The following is a 25,232-nucleotide window of genomic DNA, read 5'->3' as shown; positions in this document are numbered from 1 at the left end:
AGAAAGTATGAAGCAGTCCTTGTTCCATGCATTTTTAGATAATCCCAGCTTGTACAAGGAAGACAGATTTCAAAAGTTTTTAAATGGCTGTATTAGTTGCTTTCTTTGTTGCTGTGACAAAGTACCTGACCAGAAGCAACTTAAGGGAGGAAGGAATACAGGCCATATGGCAGGGAGGGCATGGCAGCCTGTGCCACATGGAGTCCACACGCAAGAAGCAGACAGGGATGAATGCTGGGGTTCAGTTCTTTCTGTGTCTCCTTTTTATGAAGTGTGGGACCCGAGCCTATGAAGTGGTGCTTTCTGCAGCTAACGTGGTTCTTCCCACCTCGGTTTACCTAATCTAGAAATTCTCTCATAGACGTGCCGGGAGGTTTGTCTCCCACATGACTCTATATCCTGTCACATTGACAACATTAACCATCACAGTGGCTTGGTTTTCAGTGTTCTTCTATGGCTTCTTTGTGTCAAAGATCCTTTTATTTCTTTCTCTGCTCTTCAGTGTCACTTAGCTGTTCCATGTTGCTGATTGCTTACCTTAAGTTAGGTGCAGGACTAGAACCGATCCCTGATCTCAGCTCACAGCTTGATGCTTATTAGCTGGTGGTTCAGAGGGGATGTGGAACAAAGGAGATATGGTTCTCTTTCCTTGAATTTCAGGGTCGCACTAGGAGTAAACTACTTAATAAACAGCTCTATGAGTCAGGTGGTGAACTGGGAAGTTGTACTGACTACCACACTTAATGGTTTCACATTGATTTCTCTGTCCTTGGTGGTGGAAGGGAAGGGAAATGCTGTTACTTATATGAGGTCTATATGGTCCTATTTGGGATATAATTCTTTTCAGGAATCTCACAACTCAAGGAAGAAACGAGAAATCGCTGAAAAACAAATAGACAGCAAGAAATTTTCTTTATTTGCTGAAAGAAAGTACCAGACCCTTGTGAGTATGTTTCCCGAGTTGGACATGTGCACCCGGTGGAGGGAGGGTTTCCTGCAATGATGGCTTCTGACTGCCAGTCTCCCTCTCCCTTTCTCTCTCTTTAGAACTGTAGCGTGAATGTGAGATGTGTGAACATCAGGTGCCCACTGCGTGGCCTGGACAGTAAGGCTTCTCTCGTTTTGCGTTCGAGGTTATGGAATGGCACATTTCTGGAGGTGCGTCTTTTCCATGAGCCTGTCCCCTGGCAGCATTTACCAGTACCAAAGAAGGACATTTGTCACTTTCCTAATACATCCACTGTCTCCCACAGGAGTACTCCAAAATGAACTACTTAGACATTCTCGTGCGGGCTTCCATCGATGTGACCGCTGCTGCTGAAAACATCAAGCTGCCACACGCAGGCACTCAGGTGCGACCCGGCTTCCCTCTGGCACGGAGCTGGACCCTGTGCATGCCAGGAGCCTGTGGTACCGCTCTTGGCTTTCATGTCCCTCATGGTCCCATTACCCCATTAAAGGGAAAGCAGATAGTGTCTTAAGGTACTGGCATGAAAGCTGTGTTTTAACAGAATTATTGCAAAACAGAGATAATCTTAAACCAGGCATGGTGGCATCTGCCTCTTAATCTCAGCGACTCAGAAGGCTGAAGTCAGAGGATCACAAGACCTGCCTGGGTTGCGGAGGTGAAGACCAGCCTTGACAGTTGAGGTCTAGAATATAGCTTGAGCTTGCCTAGCATGCACAAGGCTCTGCTGTCAGTCCCCAGTAAATCTCAGGTCCTCCGTTCAGCAGAGCTACATTCGATGTGAGAGCTGTTAGCTCAATGGGAAAGGGGCTCACAACCCATAGAAAACAAGTCTTGGGGCCATACCTGACATGCAGCCACTGAAATACCTGTGCTTTGTATGGCCAGGGCAGTTGCTGTGAGTTCAAGACCAGCCTGATCTAGATAGTAAGTTCCAAGTTAGACTGGGCTGTAGAATAAGAGCCTATCTCCAATTTAAAAAAAAAAGAAAAGAAAAGAAAGTAGACCAAAAAAAATGAACAAACCTAGAACTGAATTTTAAAAAAAAATATTTTTGTTTATTTTTATTTATTTATTTGAGAGTGACAGACAAAGGGAGAGAGAGAGAATGAGCATGCCAGGGCCTTCAGCCATTGCAAACGAACCCCAGACGCATGCGCCCCCTTGTGCATCTGGCTAACGTGGGTCCTGGGGAACGGAGCCTCAAACCGGGGTCTTTAGGCTTCACAGGCAAGCACTTAACCTCTAAGCCATCTCTTCAGCCCCTAGAACTGAATTTTGTAATGTGGTAGCCTTTCCAGTAACGGAAGAAAAGTGTCCTGCCTCCTTGGACACACCTTCCGTTCCGCTTAGCGAGAGAGGTCAGTTGGCCTCATGCAGGGTTCGAGCAGATGGCTTCCTGACACCCCCCCCCCCCCTTTGTGGCTTGCCCTTGTTGGGCCGTGTGACTCCGCACGGGGCAGCTGAGGAGGACTTTGGCCCCGCCCAGCTTCCTGGGGATCTGAATCTCCCAGCATCTCAGCACCTTGCTTCTACTAGAGCAGCCTAGAATGTGGTTTTTCACATGCTTGCTGAGCAGGGTGTTTGACTTTCCAGAAGCTCTTACTGCTATGCTGGGATCTGAGACCCTCAAGTGGTTTCCTCAATTCATTGTGCAGCCTGTTTCCTGGGTCTTGTGCTTTCTGGCAAGTTTTGCTGAAGAAAAATTTTACATAGTTGACTTTTCACCAGTCTGCTCTGGCATGCTTCTAATAATGTCAGAATCGCCTAGATCAATGACAGACAGTGTGCATACTCTGTAGTATTTCCCACATGCTGTGCTTAATTCAATATGATTGCCACTATAGTGACAGACACCAGTTTTGGCCAATGTAGCATAGCGTTCTATCTCAGATTTCCTCAACGCTGGCCAGTTGTTAGCGAGGATGACCAATTTCGCTTTGCCCTGTCTGATCGTCTTCAGCGTCTGCTTGTACCCCAGCACGTACCTTCCACTCTTCGCTAGGAGCTGGGGCCTGGAGTTGATGGACCCCAGGGACTTTCTCATCTTGTTTTCAGCCACCGTCTTCCTGCCTTAGGTGCAGGATGGGCCCCAACCATGAGCAGCTGCCAAGAAGGCCAGGGAGCGAGAAAGCCTGTCATTTCCATTCTTGAGCATTTGTTCTCTCAGCTTTATTTATATTCTTGAAATCCTTGCCCTTTTCAAAACCCAGAAGCAAGCCGGGCATGGTGGTGCACGCCTTTAATCCCAGCACCCGGGAGGCAGAAGTAGGAGGATCGCCATGAGTTCGAGGCCACCCTGAGAATACATACTAAATTTCAGGTCAGCCTGGGCTAGCACGAGACCCTACCTCGAAAAAACAAAAGACCGGGCTTGGAGAGATGGCTTAGTGGTTAAACGCTTGCCTGTGAAGCCTAAGGACCCTGGTTTGAGGCTCGATCCCCCAGGACCCACGTTAGCCAGATGCACAAGGGGTCGCATGTGTCTGGAGTTCGTTTGCAGGGGCTGGAGGCCCTGGCACACCCATTCTTCCTTTCTCTGTCACTCTCAAATGAATAAATTAAAATGAACAAAAAAATTAAAAAAAAAAAAAGAAAGCCCCCCCAAAACACCAAGAAGCATGTCCTGTATGCACTCACCCAGATGACTAACACAAAACTATTAGACAGGACAAGGAGCAGAACTTGGTGAACTGTGAGTGAGGGCCTCTTTGTAGGGGTCTAGAGCCTACCGCAGGGACTTGCGTCAGGATCCCACATGTCATGGTGGGAATTGGGAACGGGAATGCTTAGCTGCCACCCGCTGCTGTTCTCATCCTGCTGGCTGAGCCCATCTACTTACGGAGCCGTTCTGGCTTCGGCTGTGTAGCCAGCAGAAAAGTTGGTGAGCCTCGCTGATCGTTCGGCCTCTGAAGCATAGCGGTCCTTTGGGTTTCTTTATAATTTATCAAGCAAACCAAACACAAATACGTTTGTCCAAGACAGACAAACTGGATGAGATGCTGGGACAAGTGGTATGAACTAGGACTGTATCTGGCTTACCATACCAGGACATGTGGTCACCTTGGCTTTTTTAAAATTAAGTTATGTTTTTTTATAGCTTCCATAATTATAGACAATATACCGTGGTAACTTCCCCCTCCCCCACATGCTCTGAATGTTGTTCCTGCCCACTTTTCTTCATCTCATTGATAAATATCTGAAGGGGCTGTCAAGATTTTAGAGCTGGAGAGAGTTCAGTACGTTGTAGGGAAGGAACTAATGTAAATAAAATGTTCCCAATTTATGAAATACTTCATTATTTGTTTAAACTGCAGAAAGCCACCAAGGCAGACACCATGTCTATTTTATGAACAAGGAAGCCAGCTAAGATTAGGTGTAACTTGGAGTCCTGGATAGAAACCCATAACTGTCTGATCGAGCCTCGGATTGCACCTACAATACTTGGTCCCTTCTAAGCCCCCAGGTTTCAGATTCAGATGAGAAAACGTTCTAAGGAAGTTGATATCTCCCTCACTGGAGGGTTCTGAGATTACCCTGTGGAGCTGAAAGTATGTCTTAGGTCTCAAGTCCTCTTTTTTTCTGGAAGGTGATGGACTGAGGGCCTGGAATCCAGTCTAGTTACTGAGTTACAAGGGAGAATGAAGTTGTCTTAGGCATTTGATCTTCTCTGGACTTAGACAGCTCATCTCTGCTAATGGAAGATGGGGGTCTTTGCATAATCCTCTGTGTGATAATTGGTAGATTTGTGAATGAATGACTAGCCTTTTATATCTAGAACCTATATCTTTTGAAAATTGAGGCATTTTCTTCAGTCTTCTGATACTGCCTCTATTTTCTGTGATTTATGAGGTACAATAGCCAGAGACTATGCCTACACTTTCCTTGAGTATTTTTGAAGGTGCAGTTTTTCTGGGCTTGAGGATTTGAGCTTAATTTGTGTCAGGATGCCTTCCTTTTTTTATTCCTCACTTGTTATAGGTTACAGTTTTGTTTCATCTTAGTTTCCTCTATCTTTTCTAGTCTGGAGTTCGTTTTTTCTTTCTTTCTTTTTTTTTGGAGAGTAGAAGCAAAAGAGGTTGTGTAATTCATCCTTTTGGGGTTGTTTTTGGGTCTTTACAGAACCATTTCTCATTGCTTTTATACTGATCTTTTTCACACTAAACTGCTTTTTAAAAAGACAAAGAAAAAGAAAAAACTTTGTTTCTTTGTTACCCAATTTCAAGTTTTGCATTCACAATAAAACACTTTCAAATTGAGGCATTGTCATAACAAAGTGAAAGCAGAAATCACACAATTGAACCATCAGTTAAATTAAATCCATTTAGCAAATAAGCATATGTTAGAGACATATGGGTGCTCTTCCCTGTGCTAGATGCTAGAAAGACAGTTGAGGAGAATTAAGTGTTAAGAATTTCATGCTCCTGGTTAAATTAAGGCAAAGAAGGAGAAGGTGTGTGTGTGTGTGTGTGTGTGTGTGTGTGTGTGTGTGTGTGTTTGTGAATTTCATTACTAAAGAAGCGAGTAGGGAATATACAAACTTCCTAGCTATTGAAGATTAAAGAAATTCTAATAGGTAGAAATAAGTATCCCATTTTGGGGGGGGGGCAGTGAAATTTTCTTTTACAGAGGCTCAAAAATTCAGATGAGAATGTGAGATACATGCATATTTATTTATTTGCAAGCAGAAAGAGAGAGAATATGGGAATAAGAATGGGCATGCCAGGGCCTCTTGCCACTGCAAATGAATTCCAGATGCATGTGCCACTTTGTGCTTCTGGCTTGAGGTGGGTACTGGGGAATTGAACCCATGCCATCTGACTTTGAAAGCAAGTGCCTTTAACTGCTAAGGATGTCTCCAGCCCAACATGAGTAAATTTTTTTTGAGGAACACTCACTAATAGTCAATGGTATCTTTGATAGTTTTGTAAAAAATTTGAAAATCTCTTCACTAGGTAGTTTCTGTTAACTGATGTTTAGTTTTAAAAAATTAACTAAGTTGACCAAGAAATAACAACTTTGTTAGAACATAGCCCAGCCTATTCTAGGTTCTGGGTAAAAATCTGGAGGGAATGACTCTGGTGGCATTCATTATTCCTTTACTAGGAGAAAGGATCTCTGTTGGAAACTCATCTTGTTATTCAGAATGTGTGCCAAAGCAGGACTAGCTCTTGATGCCCAGTGGCACCTTGCACCCCAGTTAATGGTGATCTGCTGCTGTCTTTCATGCCCTGTAGGTTCGGGTCACTGTGTTTCCCTCAAAGACTGCAGCTCAATATTCAGGAATATCTTGGTGGATCATCCTACTGGCTATTCTTGCTGGAATTTTGATGCTTGCTCTATTAGTGTTTTTATTATGGAAGGTAAGTCATGACATCTACCATTTGTTTCATAATATAAACTTTATTTCATGTTTTTTTAATGTTTTCAAAAGATACGAATGAGCCCTGATAGCATGTTTGCATTTTCCTTTTCATTGTTTCCTTTTCTCCAACATTTTATCATGACATTTTTCCCAATATGCAGCAAATCTGAGAGAATCTTGTAATGAACACCTATATATGTATTATATATATATGTATACCTACCTAATAATTCTTAAAGGTATTTTTACCTATATGTATGAAGTTTTTTAGAAGAATAAGTTTTGGTATATCTTGCTTATAATTCAGCATGTTTGGCAAATAACAAATTTAAATTTTACCACTTTAGTCACGCTGATTTCAGCTTCTGTAGTTATGACAGCCATTGGGGATTAAGGCACTCACAGCTAGATTAGGAGCTGGAAAAAAAATGTGATGGGAATGAACAATTCCATCTCCATGGTGTCATTATGGCCTCTAATAGACAGTGGAGGCCTACACTTAATATCATGCTCCTCACTGGACTTTGTTTTTTTGACTACACATAAAGTATAACTAACATCTTCCCCCTGCTTCCTACCCATAATTAGTCTACATTACCAAGAGAACATGTAGGAGATGGTTATAAACTTTTCTTGCCAAAGATTATAGCCTGTAGGTTGTATATTAGTTGCCAGTGAGTAATGAAGGTTCATAGTCCCTTATCTGTAATTCCAGATCCAAAAAAAAAAAAAACTTTGAAAACACAAAGTTTGTAATGTCTTATTGGCAGCAAAACCTGATATAATGTGAAAATATTTATAGTCTTTTTTATTCATGCATTTTGCTGCAGAGATATCAGCATTTTATTACATTATCATCCTGAATGCAGCACAGCACTTACTACCTAGAGTGTTTCCATAAGGTCCCTAAACATTTCTGTCTCAAGTGATTGGAGTGAACTAAGAACCCACTATGATCAAACCATTGTTTGCCTTTCCTTGGATCTAAGAGTGCATCAGACAAGGATTAAAAACTATTCTTCCAAATTTTTTTTTTAATTTTTTACTTATTTATTTATTTATTTGAGAGCAACAGACATAGGGAGAAAGACAGATAGAGGGAGAGAGAGAGAATGGGCGCGCCAGGGCTTCCAGCCTCTGCAAACGAACTCCAGACGCGTGCGCCCCTTTGTGCATCTGGATAACGTGGGACCTGGGGAACCGAGCCTGGAACCGGGGTCCTTAGGCTTCACAGGCAAGCACTTAACCGCTAAGCCATCTCTCCAGCCCTATTCTTCCAAATTTTGAGCACCTTTTTTCCCCACTATTTTTTCCAAACAACTTCCTTTTGCCACACTGAGATAATGTGATTGAAGCTTTGCATCTGTTCATCGCAGTATTCTTACTGTTGCGGGCCTTCAGCCACTTTTACTCCCGGGTAGGAGGTTTGTCTAGCAAGTACAGCCAGTCAGTTGTGGAGTTGCCCTAGCAATTGTTTTGATACTGAAAGATGAATTTGGGATTTTGATATGTAAGGAAAAGCACGTGTTCTCTGGAAGACGTTACTAGGCCAGTCTGTTCCAGAACAGATCTTCTTGGCCGACTTTAGCTCTCACTGGGTTGTGGCAGTAGCCTGACAGTTATGAAACCTAAGCTGTATAATGTTGGGCAAATCATCTCACCTCTGTAGGGCTCAGATAGTTAATAAATAGATCACACTAAATCATTTTATTGGGTTCTTTCGAAGTTCTAAAATAAACAGATTCTCAAGGTGATTCTAAAATTATTCGGTAACTACAACCTCAGTTGAAGTCTTACCACTTCAAACTGTTCTTTTTTTTATTTTTTATTTAAAAACTTTTAATTTTTATTTTACTTATTTATTTGCAAGCAGAGAGAGATAGGGAGAAGAGAGACAGAGAGAATGGGCACACAAGGGCCTCCAGCTGCTGCAAACAAATTCCAGATGCATGCGCAACTTTGTGCATCTGGCTTTATGTAGGTATTGGGGAATCAAACCTGGGTCCTTTGGCTTTGTAGGCAAGTACCTTAACTGCTAAGCTGTCTCTCCAGCCCTATACTCTTGTTTCTTAAATTGAATTATTTAAATTTAAAACCCGATAATTATTAGGACCAGAAAGAATGCTAAGGGTATAGGGATGTAGCTCATTAGTAAAGCATTTGCCTCATATGTACAGGACTTGAGTTCAGGAAGGAATGAAGAAAGGGAAGGAGGAAGGAAGGATGGATTATAGTTCAGTGGTATTTAAATTGCGTTTTATGTGTCTATATCATTGGAAAATAAACTAAGATGGAGGTCTGAACTCTCACCAAAGGAGTTCTGTTTTTTCTGCTTTAAATAATTGTTCTTCACAGGAGTTCCTTTGTGGATAAAGAAGAGAAGTCTTCCAAGCTGACCAGATCACTTTCATTTTTTACATGAAGACATTCTAGCCAGGGATAATAAGATTGTTGCAAGTGGGAGGCAGGACCAGGGCTCTGGTTGCTGGTTCCTTTTTTCTATCCTATTTACTTAGCACTTTTTACTGAAACTTGCCTGTGTATATTATACTATCAAGATAAATAGTGTAGTTCAGTGCTGCCCAATGAAACTTTGGTAATAATGAAATGTTTTGGAGTGGTACTGTCCAGTATGGTAACCAAAAGTCACTTGTGGCCAGTGAGCACTTAGAATATTTCTAAGGCATTGGAGGTATTTGATTTTAAATTAATTTATTTTTTATTTTAGAGTGATTGTGTGTGTGTGTGTGTGAGAGAGAGAGAGAGAGAGAGAGAGGGAGAGAGAGAGAGAGAGAGAGAAAGGAGAGGAGAGATAGGGAATTGGCTCACCAGGGCTTCAGCCACTGCATTTGCAGTCTAGACACTTGTGGCCACCTAGTGGGCATGTGTAACATTGCGTTTGCCTCACCTTTGTGAATCTGGCTAATGTGGGATCTGGAGAGTAGAATATGGGTCCTTAAGTTTTGTAGGCAAGCACCTTAACTGCTAAGCCATCTCTCCAGGCCTTGATTTTAAATTTAAATTTACCTAACTTTGTTTTTAATGATAGAGAGAGTGAGGGCAGCTGGGGGGGGGGGGCGAGGGCTAGAATTGGCACACCAGGGCTTCCAACCACTGTGTTTGAACTCCAGATGTGTGTGCCACCTAGTGCACATGTGTGACCTTGCACCTGAGTCACCTTGTGCATATGGCTTACATGGGATCTGGAGAGTCAAACAAAGGTTCTTAGGCTTTGCAGGCAAATGCCTTAACTGCTTAGTCATCTCTCCAGCCCTTAATTTATCTAAATTTGAATATCTATATGTAACTCATCACTACCATATTGTACAAAGTAGATCTATGTATTTTTTTGAACCTTCACGAGTTTGCAAGACCAGGAAGTAGAATTTTTCCAGGAGAGATGTATTGACCAAGTTATGTTTCAAAAGATAGTTCTGTGCCCTGTGACCTAGATACAAGTAAATTGAAAAGGTTCTCCATTGTTGAAGAAATGAAATAATAATAGGAAGTTGGATTATACTTTTATACTCATTTAGAGTGACCTAGCCTGAGGAACATGGGTTCCTTCCATTTAAGGGTTACGTGACGGTTCAGAATTCGGAGAAAATGACGGCAATCATTCTTTTATGACTCTATCTTTGAATTTGTATTGTGATTCACCCACAGATCTAAAGGCCTCAAGTAGATGGATTTGTTCCATAAAAGTTACTGTAAAAGATAGAAAAATACAGTATACCTATATTTTATTTCAACTTGGGCTAAATCTTTTCTAGAGAATTTATTTTCTAGCCTTTGTCTCAATAGACAAGAAGTGAGTGCTTTACTTTTTAGTCTGTTCTACATGAAGCAGCCACAAAGAGTTCCAACCAGATGCACTTCAGCTTTTGGATGATCTCAAGATTTCTGCTACAAATAGAAAAGTCAATTAGCTGATGAGTATCAACCCTGAAAATATTTGTCGGGAGACCCGCAGTGATAGATGGCGTTATAGGCTGTCAGTGTAACAGCAAGCTGGCTGCTCATTTCTGGCTAATCAACAGTGATCTCCTTGTAAACAAACCAGCTCTAACTAGAAACAGGTCAAAACCCGAGGTGTTCTTTTGTTCAGTTTTTATCTGCAAAACGAAAATTGACTAAATACCTTGCTTCCTTGTAGTGTGGCTTCTTCAAGAGAACTAAGAAAGATCATTACGATGCCACCTACCACAAGGCTGAGATCCATACTCAGCCGTCTGATAAAGAGAGGCTTACTTCTGATGCCTAGTATTGACCTACTTCTGTAATTGGTAATTGATCAGTGTTTTTAATCGCTAGCTGTGGGACCCGCTGTGGTTGTGGTGGCTAACTTCAGAGCAGCAGCTTGCTGTGTGTGTCCCATTAACAGATGTTTCCAAATGTCCACACTGGCTTGCCTTGCTTGGATGTTTGTATTTTTTTTTTTTATTTCACTTGAAAGCATGTAATTGTTTTTGTAATGAGTGCTTGAAGACTCATGCAGGTAAGTTAATTCTCTGCCCTTGTTGAGGACCCACAGCAATAAAGATACTTGCTCTGTTTGTGTGATTAGGCGTCAGACCTTCGAAGTTGCCCAGTAGTGTGTCTGTTGTGTGTTTTCATGCAGTACGTGGCATCCCACGTGGAATTTCAAAGGTGCATCAGAAATCATCCCAGATTTCTTATCCATTTTGGAATTTCCCAGGGATGGACTGCCCGTCCATTAACCTGTTGCATGCTGGAGATAGTGTGTTGCTGTTCATGAGGAAGCTTCCTTCTCTCGTCTTTTTGTTGTCCTTGCTGTGGAATGATGGGGCAGGCATGGAGTGCTTTTGACTCTGGCTGGGAAACCATGTATTTGTGCTAGCTCAGCATGCAACTTCCTTTTCCTGTGCGTCTCCATCGGGCAAAGACCATTACAACACGGTGATTGGCAGTGTAATGGGCATCATGGCTACTTCGGGAGATGGTCCTCTGACAAAGTAGCCTTCAGTCTAAAAACCATCTAGCACAAAAGCTTTTCTTTCAGTATGTTGTAATGGAGTTTGACCACGTTTCATATTTGTAGATTTTATTCCACCTTGCCTCTCGTTTGATTTTGAATTCATGTTTTGCTTCTCTGATTTATACATCCATGAAACCTGCAATTGTTGGCAATTCTTTTTTCCATGGACATGAGGGGATACAGGTCCAGTAATCCCTTTCCACAGCACTGTCCTGATGAATCCCAGCATTGCCATTATGATTTCACATTTGACCCTTAATTTTCTCCTCTTTTTAAATGGGGCAGACCACAGTCATACTTTATAACAGATACATCAGCTTTTCTGCATATCATAATAAATGAGTCCATATAGAAATGATTTAAAACATAACTAATTGGTCCAATTGGCCTATTGATTTCATGATAATTAGGCACATGATTTTCGTCTTGCCCCATACAACATCCTTCAACATAAATGTTCTATCCCTGCTGCTGTCACAAATCAATACATTAATTTACCACTCTTAAGTTTCTTTCTCCATCTGAACTGCATTTTTAACTCGAAAACATATTTTAAAACACTTTTTTAATGAGAAAGACAGATTTGGCATGCCAGGGCCTCTAGCCACTGCAATTGAACTCGAGACGCATATACTATCTTGTACACCTGTGCACTTGCATCACCTTGTACGTCTAGCTTATGTGGAACCTGGAGAGTCAAACATGGGTTTTTAGGCTTCACAGGCAAGTACTTTATAAGCTATCTCTCCAGCCCCAAACATCTTTTTTTTTTTAAGTTTTTTTTTTTTTTTTTTTGAGAGCAACAGACACAGAGAGAAAGACAGATAAAGGGAGAGAGAGAGAATGGGTGCGCCAGGGCTTCCAGCCTCTGCAAACGAACTCCAGACGCGTGCGCCCCCTTGTGCATCTGGCTAACATGGGACCTGGGGAACCGAGCCTCGAACCGGGGTCCTTAGACTTCACAGGCAAGCGCTTAACCGCTAAGCCATCTCTCCAGCCCCCAAATATCTTTTTTTATAGGGAAAAAAAAGTCATACTTCCTAATCATTGTTACTATCTAATTCAAAAAATGTCAAGTGTATTTTCAAAATATACTCTGGACCAGATTGAATTTTAAAAAAATAACTTGATTTGCAAGCAGAGAGAGATAGCAAGGAGAGAGAGACAGACAGAATGGGTGTGTCAGGTCCTCCAACTGCTGCAAACGAGCTCCAGATGCACACACCACTTTGTGAATCTGGCTTTATCTAGGTACTGGGGAATAGAACTAGGGTTGTTAGGCCTTTGCAGGCAAGCACCTTAGCCACTGAGCCATCTCTCCAGCTCCAGACTGAACTTTTTAAAAAGTGAACAAGATACATATTCATTGGCTTTTTAAGTGTAAATATTACCTCCTTTTTTTGCAAAAGGAAAAGAAAACTTAGGGAGTGAACTAAATTTCAGTGTACCAATATTCTCCTTGAGACTTGTGAGGTATGTGATTGATTTGACTGTAGAACACAATTATTTTGGGAGTTATTATCAAACAACTGAACTGGAAGTACACTTGCAAATGTGAAGTATTGTAAGAGAGGAGATTCTTAAATTGGTCCAGTGGAACATAGCATATTCAAATAGTAATTTATAAAGTATATGTGACTGATTTATATTCTGTTCATGGGAGAGGGTCAGAAAGTAATTTTTGGTTTTGACCTTAATAGCAACAACAATAAAAGTTTGTTCTTGGGCTGGGGAAATTGACCTGTCAAATGAGGTGTTTTCCATGTAGGCATCAGGACCTGAATTTGAATCCCAAGCATCCACATAGAAGCTGGTGTGGCAGTATGTGCGTCTAATCCCAGGCACCAAGAAGAAACATTCCTGGGGATCCCTGGCTAGCTAGCTAGTCTAGCTGAATCAGTGAGTTCTAGGTTCAGTGAGAGACCTTGTCTCAAAATCAGAGGATTGTGGATGTGGCTCAGTAGGTAGACTGCTTGCCCAATATACATGAAGCTCTGAATTCAATCCTCATCACTACATAAACCAGATGTGATGGATACCTGTAATCTAGCACTTAGGAGAAGTTAAAGGTCATCCCTTGGCTGCACAGTGAGTTCATGAAACCCTGTCTCAAAAATAAAGTAGAAAATGTTTGAGGAAGACACCCAATTTCGACCTCTGGTCTTCACACACACGTGCATGCTTACGATCCTTAACACACACACACACACACACACACACACACACACACACACACACACACACAAACACGATGAAATTGCCTGGGTGTGGTGGCACACGCCTTTAATCCCAGCACTTGAGAGGCAGAGGTAGGAGGACAGCCGTGAGTTTGAGATTAGCCTAGGCCAGAGTGAGACCCTACCTCAAAAAAAAAAAAAAAAAAAGAAGTTGTTCTTAAGTTGAGTATGGTAAAATGTGCTTAAATCCCACCACTAGGGAAGCTGAGACAGGAGGATTGTGAGTTTGAGAGTACTCTTGGCTACATAGCAAGCTTTCTCTCTCTTTGTCTCCTATCTCTGTCTCATACACAAATTGTTCTTACACTGATCTAGTAATATGAAAATTAGATCTTTTACATACAATATGGTGATTTTTAAAAGTTTTCTATGTATTTATTTATGTATTTGCTTGAGACAGAACAAAGCAGAGAGAGAATGAGAATGAAAATGAATGGGCATGGCAGGGCCTACTGCCACTGCAAAGGAACTCCAAATACATGGTCACTTTGAGCATCTGGCTTTACGTAGGTAACTGGAGGATCAAGCCCAGATCATCATTACAAGCAAGTGCTTTTAACCAGTGAGCCATCTCTCCAGTCCCGGTGACAATGTTTTAGTGAAAACACTTTCACCAATGCACCAATTGTTAGTCTTACATTGTTATAAATGGAAAGACAAGGTGAAAATGGTCTTTTCTTGTAGTTTTCCAGCTTTGCTACCTTGTCTATCCCCCACTTTCAACCTATTGGTGCTTTGTTAAAAAAAAAAACGGTGTCTGTTCCCTCGTAGTACAAATGCTTGGATGTGCTGGTTCGGAGCTGTTGGTTTTCAGATTAATTAACTTCTGCCTGTTTCTCTCTCCTCCTTCTCCAGTGTGGATTCTTTCAGCGCTCTAGGTACGATGACAGCGTGCCCCGGTACCACGCTGTCCGGATCCGGAAAGAAGAACGAGAGATCCAAGATGAAAAATACGATAACCTGGAAAAAAAACAGTGGATTACAAAGTGGAATGAAAATGAAAGTTACTCATAGGAGGGCCAGAGAGGCTTTACACTACCCCAAATGCCTTTTATTTTATTTTATTTTTTTCCAACTCAGAAATTCAGATGGATTCAAAAGCCTGCTCTAAGCCTGAGGTTTGATTGCAGACTGACTGCACGCAGTACGGACCTCACAGTGTGAACTGTGGATATTGTTACGCAGAGCTTCTGTTTTGCACAGCCAAATTTAAGACTGTTGGAGTGGATTTTTCTTTTAACTGCCTTAATTTAACTTTTCTGGTTGCCTTTGTTTTTGACGTGGCTGACTTTTACGTGCTGGAGAAGGGCCTGCCCAATTGCACTCTTTTGAAGTCTTCCTTATAGTGTAGCTGGAAGAGATTTCGCACTGTCCTCTGTGCTAACACAGTGGTCAGCCTAGCTTGCTACCACAAGCATCCTTCTCATAGGATTGGAGAAGCCGCAAGTTATCTGTCCCGTGGTACAAGACTCTGCCATGCGGATGTCTGTGACTTGGTTGAAAGTGCTGTCTTAACTTAAATGTGCAATCGAAGGTGATGGTGCCATCTTGCCTTCTCCCTTCATTTCCTAGAAGTGTGAATCCGTGCTCACACCGGGTGCACGCAGGTTCCCTTCTTCCTCTTCACTAGAACACACAGGTGCAACAGACTTGAATGCTAGTTATACTTGTTTTTATATGATATTTATTTGTTCTTCAAGCCATCTTGCTATTGGCTAATGGGCCAAAGATACTTCCAGTTGGTTTAAACAATCCGAGTTAGAACATAGGGCATTTGGTTTGCCCTTCATTATGTACTGCAAAAGAAAACTGTTTATAAGTGTGCCAGACAGTTGTTCTAATAACTTAAACTTGTGTAAGTTATAACCTCTCCTTTATGGCAGACCTTCCCCCAACCCAAAAGGTTTAAGAAAGGGGGTTAACCGAAAGATGGATAGTCCTTACCAGACCTTGGTTATTTCATAGTGTAGAGCCCTGTGTGATATTCTGAAACTCATGCCATAACTTTCAGGACCTCTCTTGGAGAAAATGAGTCGGCTCATTGAGCTCTAGGGACTGTGTACTCACTGCCGCAAATACTGTATATTCAGGACTTAATGGTGAGTGCCTATGTTGGATCAAACCGATCCACTGTGAGACTACTGAAAAGCATCTGTTGCCAACACAGCCATTCCAGACAGATGGACGATGTGGCTCTTAGCTTTGGAAATGTCATTTTAACCATTTAATCACTGAGTCAGTGTTTTTATTTGTTGATTTTGTTTCCTCCCATGTCTCAGTTCACCCAAATGACATCATGACTGCTTTAAGAAAACACTTAGGGCTCGAGCTGGGGATGTAGCTCAGTGGTTAAGCACTCACCTAGCAAGACCTTGGGGTTGAGTCCCCGCATCATGAAAAAAAATTGTCTTTTTAATTGTAAAAAAGGTGAGAGTGGGAGGAAAAAGACATTGTAACAGAATGGAGGTTTCAACAGTTACAAAAGCTGAATTAAAAAAAAAAAATTATTGTGCATCAGAATGTTAAGTTATATGGGGAGCAACAGCAAACAGGTGCTAATTTGTTTGCTTATAGTATAAGCAGTTGTCAGTCTTTGAAAAGAACAAAATATAGCTGTATGTGCCATTGTTGCTTTGGAGTTTTGTTTTTTTCCCCTTTTCAAAAAATTTATGCCTTTATGATACTAAGGTCTTTTATTCTGGCTATACTTTGGCATTTTCATTCACAAAACATAATTCTGCAGATTGTGTTTACAGAAGTTCTTTGAAACAGGTCACAATGGTATTTAAAGTCTCTGTTTCTTGTTTGGGTAACTTGGAGCCTAACATGCTGGCTTTCTAGGATACAAAGAGGCTGATGTCTTGACGGTGTTTGTAGACCTTTTCCATAAAAATGAATGTCCCGAGATGGGTGGGAGGGTAGCTCAGCCACAAGGAATCAAGAATGTTATGGTGTTTAAATTTATAATTCTTAAAGATGTCATCTCAAGTCAAGTCACTGGTCTGTTTGCATTTGATACATTTTTATACTAACTAGCATTGTAAACTTATTTCATGGTTAGAAAATACCTGTGGATATTTGTATAAAAGTGTGAAATAAATTTTTTTATGAAAGTGCTCATCGCTTAGTAACATAGCATTGCATAGATGAAACAAGCTCCAAAATTATAAATGACAACCTGGATTGCCTTTCTTTGTATTTCATCAAACCAAAGGTTACAGTATTTTCTTTTCTTTTTTTATATTTTAATTTATTTTTTTGTATCCCATATAATCTTTTGTTGTTGTTGTTTGTTTTAAGATAGGTCTCACTGTAGCCCAGGCTGACCTGGAATTCACTATGTAGTCTCAAGCTGGCCTCGAACTCACGACGATCCTCCTACCTCTGCCTCCCAAACGCTAGGATTAAAGGCGTGCGCCCTCCCCCCCACCCCCCGCCCGGCCGTATCCCATATAATCTTAGATCAGCCAAAATACTGGTACGTAAAGGAATACAATGTAAATACGATAGAGATAGTGCACAGTCCTCTTCTGAATCTCGTACTTAGTTGATGTACACGTTTTTAAGTTTCCCTTTTTTATAAGTCACAGTAAATAGTCTTAGAGGTAGTTTATTCGAGCTACCTACAAATCGGGAGCTGTCTGTGATGTCCGCTTCAAAGGCTTGTACCTGGTAAAAGGCGTTGTTTGCTAATGACGGCATAGCATCAGAAGCGGGTGTGCTTGTGGCTGGCTGGCTTCCTTCTTAGATTGCATGGTGGACACAAGAACAGTCCAGCTGTGGCTGTCGTGACACCACTCTTCAGGGTTGGCTTAACAGATTCTACCAGTCAGAGAATATTTTCTTCACCAAAGCCTCTCATTTAAGCTCCATGAATCTTTGGTAGCTGGATTACCATAACTCATTACAAAAAAAAAAAAAAAAAAAAACACACAGATGTAATTCAAGACAATATAGCATATCCTGGCCTGAATAAATGTCCAATCCGAAATATATATACATGCAATGTATTGGTTTTCTGTTTCTCCATGAGTCTTCTTGTTATGGAGTTGGTATTGGTCCTCCTGGTTCCTTGCAATCAGACAGGTGATACCAGCCAAAGAAATACGTAGTTGGCACCTGCAATGATTTGGGCCTGTGGCTATGACCCTTTTTAGTCTCAGTTTGCATATTCATTCCTGTAGATATTCTGCATTAAGTCACTACAGTAATGTGCAGTCACCATAGCTGTTCAGTCTGTCATAGCTGTGGCTTCACTAGCTTGTAACACAGATCAGAACGGGTCAAGACCGGTACTAGAGGCCCTAATGGTACTTTGTAAGACTGATTCTACCCTGTTCCCTCCCTGACAGAACTTGCAGGAACTTACAAATGGTGGTGTTACAGGGCTCACGGAGGATTCTCCACGACTAGAGTCTGAGGCCATCTTTGCAGACATGCTGTCGGCAGACCTCATTCAGGAGGAAATGCAAGCATGGCCAAGTCCCCTAAAGAGAAATAGTCTGTAAGACAAAGTGGAACAAGAAGATCGGTGCGGGCTGGAGAGATGGCTTAGCGGTTAAGCGCTTTCCTGTGAAGCCTAAGGACCCCGGTTCGAGGCTCGGTTCCCCAGGTCCCACGTTAGCCAGATGCACAAGGGGGCGCACGCATCTGGAGTTCGTTTGCAGAGGCTGGAGGCCCTGGCGCGCCCATTCTCTCTCTCCCTCTATCTGTCTTTCTCTCTGTGTCTGTCGCTCTCAAATAAATAAATAAAAATTTTAAAAAAACATTTAAAAAAAAAAAAAGAAGAAGATCGGTGCATGGCAGGCCGGGCCCCACACAAGGGGCAAAACTAACCAGGTAATGGGTGGAGTAAAATTTACAAGCACTGGTATTTTATTGATGTTGAAAATTACCCCAAACATGACATCATGGTTTATGCCAGGCCCTGATGGCTAAGACTTAATATTGTAAAATGTAGAAAAAAATAGAGGTAGGAGGATGCCTCACATTGTCTAACCTAGGGAAGCAAGTGCTAAGAGTGAGCTTTCTACAATGAAACGCTAACCCGCAAATGGACTGTGTAAGAGGCCAACCTGGAGCCGGAAGTGTTCAGTCAGGGAAGAGGAAGCACACAGTGGCTGATTCCACTTCAGTCCATCCACAGGGCTGAGCAGACAGATGTGATCAGCCTGAGTTGCATAAAGCAGATGACGGCTCTTGAAGACCAAGGATGGGGTCAAGCACCGCACCAACCAAACGAAAATGTTCACACAAGGGAAGACAATGAGCTTCAGAATGAGTTTTTAAGTGTCTTCTGCAGTGAGAGTAAGAATTTGGAATTCCCTCGGGTCCTGATGATGGTTAGTGAACGAGTCGGCTTTCTTTCATGTACCTTACAAACCAGTTTTTGGCCACACCCAGGAAAGTGGTTCATCCCACTGTTTGAACGTGGGGGGTGCTGTGTTCTTGACTAGAATCTGAGGCCATCTCTGTAGACCAGCTGTCAGCGGAGCTCATATAGGAGGAAATGCATGCATGGTGAAGGCCTCTAAAGAGAAATAAACTGTAAAACACAAACTGGAACAAGAAAATTGGTCCAGTTTAGTGCATGGTGGGCTAGGCACCACAAAGGGCAAAAGTACCCAGGAATGGGTGGCGATCACACCAGAGTGAGAGGGTCAAGTGCACTCTCAGGAACGTTGAGCAGAGCTTAAGTGCCTTGCTCTTGCTGCCCTTGACCTGCTCCATCCCAGTCATACCACCTGAGGAAGGGTCCAGAAACAAAACTCATGCTAGGAGAGGTCAGATAAAATTTCTCTCTTGATATGGCTTAGCGGTTAAGCACTTGCCTGTGAAGCCTAAGGAAGCTTGATTTGAAGCTTGATTCCCCAGGATGCACAAGGGGGCACACACGTCTGGCATTGTTTGCAGTGGCTAGAGGCCCTGGCGCGCCCATTCTCTCTATTTGCCTCTTCCTCTGTCATTCTCAAATAAGTAAATAAATAAATAAATTCTCTCTTGATTCTATAGAACATCTGCCAAAAATCAACCTGTAGTGTCAGAATGTACTGCTTTTGTTGTCTCAAAGCCCAGCAGGGGAGTGTGCGATTCACCCGTAACCAGTAGATAGATTTAGGTGAATGTTCTGTTAAGATCCTGTCATTGTGAAATAGGTGTGGCTTAGTCATTTTCCAAATAGAAGTTAAAAAAAAATCTTGGGCTGGAGAGATGGCTTAGCAGTTAAGGCACTTGCATACAAAGCCAAAAGACCCAGGTTCAATTCCCCAGGACCCATGTAAGCCAGATGCACAAGGGGGCACATGTGTCTGGAGTTTGTTTGCAGTGGCTGGAGGCCCTGATGTACCCAATTCTCTCTCTCTCTCTCTCTCTCTCTCTCCGCCTCTCTCTCTCTCAAATAAATAAACAAGTAAATTCTAGGGATATTAAATTAGGTTCTGAGAATACATATACAAGTAAGATTCTGGCTCTGTCTTTTCTAACACCCCCTTTCGTGTTTCTTCCTTCCCCCAGTCCTTCCTTTCCTTTCTAGATGGGGATCTTACTGCATGGCCTAGTCTGGCCTCCAACTCCTGCACTTAAGCTTTGGCTGTGACACTTTATGAGAAATGTATAATCTAAAACATGGTGTGGCAATCACAGAATAAAGTTATGAAAAAATAAAACCATGGTATTGACAAGTGTAAGTGAATTCAGTCTTTAAAATTTTTTTGTGTACTTTTACTTATTTATTTGAGAGCAGAAGACAGAGAGAAAGAGGCAGAGAGAGAGAATGAGTGTGTCAGGGCTTCCAGCCACTGCAAACGAACTCCAGACGTGTGCACCCCCTTGTGCATCTGGCTAACGTGGGTCCTGGGGAATCGAGCCTCAAACCGAGGTCCTTAGGCTTCACAGGCAAGCCCTTAACCACTAAGCCATCTCTCCATTTTTTTTTTTTTTTTGAGACAGGGTTTCATGTGTCCCAAGCTGACCTTGTATTCACTGCGTAACTGAGAACTTGAAACTTTCCTGCCTGTACAGGTGTGCACCACTCTGCCTGGCTTATGCAGTGTTGGGGATTGAACCCAGCACGTCATGCATGATGATAGGCAAGCACTTTTCCAATGGAGCTACACCCCTAGCCCTGAATTAACTTGCTGTAGGTAGCAGAATCAAAACTGCAAGTGAAGATACTGGCAGTTGACACGCATGGAGTCATATAATAATACGCATTTTTTCTTCTGGTTGCACATTTCCCTGAACAATCTCATTCCCATAAAACTTCTAAGTGCAGCCACCGTCAGGAACTGCCACAAGGATCGTCAGATGAGCAGAGCTACCTCTCTGTTCATGGTCCTTCCCACTGCCTGGCACGGGGGCTGAGCAGCTAGAGGTGTGCTCATCACCTGTGCAAACAGCTTGAGTAGTGTGTGGGGTTGTGGATGTGCAGTCAGTCAGCTGGAGTATGAGTCAACCACATTTGCTGGGCTATAACCTGGGAGGATTAGTCCTGTCTCTGCCCAGTTTCTTTACCTGGAAAATACGGCTGATAATAAATAGCGTCCCTCTCACAGGTTCTTACAGGGAGCAAACAAGTGTTCGCTTCTCCAGTGCTAACCTATTTTTACTCGTTTATTATGCTACTTACCACTTTCAACTTTTATGTAACGTTTGTCTGCTGTCCAGTAAATATCACGTCACAAACAGAAAATTCATATAGATGTAAACGACCAGATCATAATGGCTGATGGGCGTACTATGATCCATGAAATTATTGCCTTAATGGCCCTGATAAGCACCATTCTGAAGAGCTGCCTTCTTGCCTGCTCAGCATCACCTCATGCACTCGAGGAGGGAGCTTCCTAGCTACGTGGACAGCAGCCTGCTATGTGCTGTCCAAGTGCAATATGGTATTTAGCAAAAAAAAAAAGGAAATAAAAGCTGAAGTTTCTAAAAGTCACACTGGTGTGGCTATAGATTCAGCTGTAGCAATTGTGGAGAATTAAATATTGCCTGTCCAGAGCAAAATTATCTTGGGTTGTATTAGCCTCATAGAATAGCCTGTTCTCTGTCTCTGTATATGGGACTTGACAACACGGACTAGCTGAGACATATGTTGCTCTGCATAGCTCTGCTCCCTTTGAGCTAAACCTATGCATGCCTCTGAGGTTTCATTCTATATGCCAGCATTCCCTCACACCTACATTTCAACCTCTTATTTGCCCCATTTCAACGGAGCTTACTGTTGTCTCAGTGACCACTTTTTAAACTTTATGAGGGAGAGCAAGAGAATTGGTGCAAAGGGCCTTAGCCACTGCAAACAAAATTCAAGTGTGTGTGCCACTTGTGCATCTGGCTTACATGGGCTCTGGGGAGTCAAACCTGGGTCCTTAGGCTTCGCAGGCAAGCACCTTAACCACTAAGCCATCTCTCCAGCCCTCGGTAACCACTTTTAATATTCATAGGCCTATCTAGCTTTGTGTGCTTCCAGATGCAGACTTTATCCTGCTGTAAGAACACAGCTACGGGCCCTGCAAGAAACACATTGAACCCAACTCCACCCCATATTCAGCTGAAGTTGCTTCCAAAGAAACAGGAGAAAGTTAGCATTTTTAAACTGCACAGTTTAGGGCTGGAGAGGTGGCTTAGCGGTTAAGTGCTTGCCTGTCAAGCCTAAGGACCCAGGTTGGAGGCTCGATTCCCCAGAACCCACGTTAGCCAGATGCACAAGGGGGCGCACGGGTCTGGAGTTCGTTTGCAGTGGTTGGGAGCCCTGGTGCACCCATTCTCTCCCTCTCTCTATCTCTCTCTCTCCCTTTCTCTCTGTGGCTTTCAAATAAATAAATAAACATAAAATGCACACTTTAGTTAGGAACAAGGGCACAAAGAGAAAAACAGAAGATGCCACTCTGTCTACCTCAGCAGAACTGGAACTTGTCTGCTCCAGTTTCATCCACTATGGCCGCAGCGCCCCCTGCTGCTTCCATAGTGTAGCACACTACCTAGGTGGACTAGGCTTTGGGTCAGGCCCGTGAACCCACAAACCCATCAGGTCTTCCCCTAATGTACCCCAGTCTGCCGACAAAATCCATTTTAACTAGCTATAAAAAATAAAAAACTTATTGTCTGCTAACTTCCCTCTCTTCCCTGTGATCTTGTTTATCTGGGTACCCATGTAAGTCAGCCTCTACCTGAGGGCTCCTCTCTTGGCCTGCGTATTTTTTCCCTGCTTCTCTTATGTGTCATGCTTTGGGATGACTTCTCACTGTGATTATCTGTATGATTTCTCTTTGACCTCTGAGCCTACAGCGTGTGTATTTCCACTAAGCTCTGGCTCTGCCACGTGAGTGTTTCCTTGAAACTTTGGCCTGCTACACATACAATTCCCCTAACCTCTAGGTCGATCATGTGTGTAATATAGCTCTCTTGACTTTCTTTACTACTCATTTCTAAGGCATCTGAGTCTTCTAGTCTCTCCTCTGCTCTTTTCCTCAGTTATTTTTCCTTAAACCATAACCATTTAATCTCTCAATTTTCTCCTATGTGGAGGTTCAGGGCCAACGTTTTTATGCTTTGTTCCCACAAGAGTGTGTGAATGTTTTCTCCAAATCTTCTTGCGTGGATCCTGTCTTCCATGTGCTGTGTAGCTGTTCCGGCCTGTTGCTAGATGCTCATTTCCCCTAAGTAAACCTCACAATTATGATTTTTCCCTAAATAAACCTAATAATTCATGCTTTGTCCTTGAGTCTGCTTTTATCAATTCTTTATTAAAATAGGATAAGGACCCTCCTGCGAAATGAGGTTCTCAAGTCCAGGAGCCCCTTCCTGAACTCCAGTATTCTGTCTCAGCCCCCAATTCCATGTTCCAATGTTGTAACAGCTTCGTGGAGTTTTTGTAGTAACAGAATGAAGAAAAGTATAAATGAAAACACTGAACTTATTGGTGGAAACATCAAGCAGGTAGGTTACAGCAAATCTTTGCTGTAGGCCTCAGATGCTGTCTGATAACATTCTTGGCTTTTGGGTTGGTTCAACTGAGAGCTCTGTTCGTACATCCCAAAGGCTTTACTCAATGGTCACAGGATGCTAGCCTTCATATATAGGTGGACAGTAAATGAGTATTAAAGGGGCCCAAGGTAAGATAATTTGGCTCTGGGCCTGCAACATTCCAACAATCAGCCTTGTAGGATGTTCAGTGTAGGTGTAGCTTTTCCCCGGGAACTTTTCGTTCACACCCATCAACCCAAAAGTTCGTGTAACCTCTTCCACAGTGGAACATGTCATTTGGGGCAACCTGAATCCCTAGGAATGTGGTCACTCATATTGGGCTCAATAAACTCTTACACCCTTTAGAGCAAGAACTGTGTTTTACATGGACACCCTTATGTCAGGTCTGGGTTCACAATAGACAGTTTCTTGGGCCCCAGGGTGTATTTAATGCCAGTAGAGACCAGCAAGATCTGAAGCAAAAGCAGAGAAAGCTTCAGAATGCCAGGAGAGACTGGCCAGATCCAGAGCAAAAGAGGGAAGTCTAGGAATGCCGGGAGAGACTTGGAGGTTCTGAAACAAGAAGGAGCCTGGAGACCCCTGAGTAAGGGAAGGTAGGAGAGTTTCAGGGCTCTCAGGAAGGGGGAGGAGGGAGAACTGCACTGTGCGGGAAGGGGGGGTTGGATACTGGTGCCATTCTTTTTCTGGGTCTGGATGTTATGACCACATATTAGGGGTCCCTGGAGTGCCTGCAGAAACCTTCAAGGAAGTGAAGTTCAGCTTGCCACATCCTCACCCAGGGCCACAGATGGTGGCTGGAAAGATGTCTCATTCCTCATAGCACTAAGGACTATATGGTGTTGGCCTCACATGCTGGAAAGGGGTGGACAGAAAGGCATCTTGAAATCTTAACACCTTAACACCCTTGGAGCTGCAGAACCCTTGGGGTCGCTACATCGCAATAGTGACCTTAGGTGGGTCTGTCAAAAGTTAACCTGCTCCCCCCACTGGCACCAGAGCTCAACTGGCTGAACGAGTGGCCCTAACTGGAACACTAGAGTGAAGCAAAGGACAAAGAGTCAATATTTACAACAGACATAACATTCTCCTTCCTGGTTTTACATGCATATGCTACCAATTGGAGAGAGAGATGGTTTCTCACTGCAAATGGTTCTCCCATCAAATATTGTCAAGAAATAACTGGACTATTATCCTCAAGTTGTCTTGCCCCAGGAGGTAGCAGTCATTCATATTAGGGGTGACCAGAAGGGAGGCCACAAGACTGCAGAAGGCAGTAGTCTAGCAGACATAGCAGCAAAGACAGCTGCCCAAGGACTAACAGCTATGGGAAAATCCCCTTAAAGAAACCCCTCAGGATGGCTACAATCTAAACAGGGCAAATTACACCTGCCCTCTTCAAGTCAATGGAAAGTTCTCAAAACCCTTCATATGACTTTACATCTAAGAACAGAAAATACTTACCAGTTAGCTCTTAGGCTGTTTGCTGGGGAAACTTTCTTACAAACTGTTAAACAAATACTAAGTACATGCGACATCTGTCTTAAAAACAATCCCTTAAACGTTAAGATTTCCCTGTTGGGCGTGGTGGTGCACGTCTTTAATCCCAGCACTTGGGAGGCAGAGGTAGGTGGATCACTGGGAGTTTGAGGCCACCCTGAGACTACATAGTGAATTCTA

General features: G+C 42.7%; 2 protein-coding genes across 7 annotated transcripts in view; one reads left to right on the top strand and one right to left on the bottom strand.

Moving 5' to 3' along the window:
- The window catches only part of Itga6 (integrin subunit alpha 6), a 96,641-nt gene extending 79,957 nt beyond the window's left edge, over positions 1-16,684 (top strand). For 4 of the 6 annotated variants that reach the window (XM_045146974.1, XM_045146973.1, XM_045146978.1 and 1 more), the window contains 5 exons: positions 848-943; positions 1,048-1,158; positions 1,254-1,352; positions 6,205-6,330; positions 14,424-16,684. In XM_045146974.1, coding sequence (XP_045002909.1) covers positions 848-943; positions 1,048-1,158; positions 1,254-1,352; positions 6,205-6,330; positions 14,424-14,582 — 591 coding nt within the window. In that variant the 3' untranslated portion in view covers positions 14,583-16,684. Of the gene's footprint in view, positions 1-847; positions 944-1,047; positions 1,159-1,253; positions 1,353-6,204; positions 6,331-10,488; positions 10,619-14,423 lie in introns of all 6 variants that reach the window. The other 2 variants (XM_045146975.1, XM_045146976.1) reach the window with 1 other exon arrangement.
- On the bottom strand, positions 2,676-3,014 carry LOC105944130 (60S ribosomal protein L30-like). The gene has a single exon (XM_012949157.2). The coding sequence runs from the start codon at positions 3,012-3,014 to the stop codon at positions 2,676-2,678; it is 339 nt and encodes a 112-aa protein (XP_012804611.2).
- Positions 16,685-25,232: the final 8,548 nt, after the last annotated feature.

This window comes from Jaculus jaculus, chromosome 4 (genome assembly GCF_020740685.1).
Source record: "Jaculus jaculus isolate mJacJac1 chromosome 4, mJacJac1.mat.Y.cur, whole genome shotgun sequence".
NCBI classification, from domain to species: domain Eukaryota; kingdom Metazoa; phylum Chordata; class Mammalia; order Rodentia; family Dipodidae; genus Jaculus; species Jaculus jaculus.
The sequence above is the reverse complement of the archived record's forward strand: the minus strand, read 5'-3'. Positions and strand labels throughout refer to the sequence as shown.

Bases quoted from the DNA above. Each gene is read 5' to 3' on its own strand.
- LOC105944130 (XM_012949157.2), bottom strand. From the start codon at position 3,014: ATGAGAAAGTCCCTGGGGTCCATCAACTCCAGGCCCCAGCTCCTAGCG.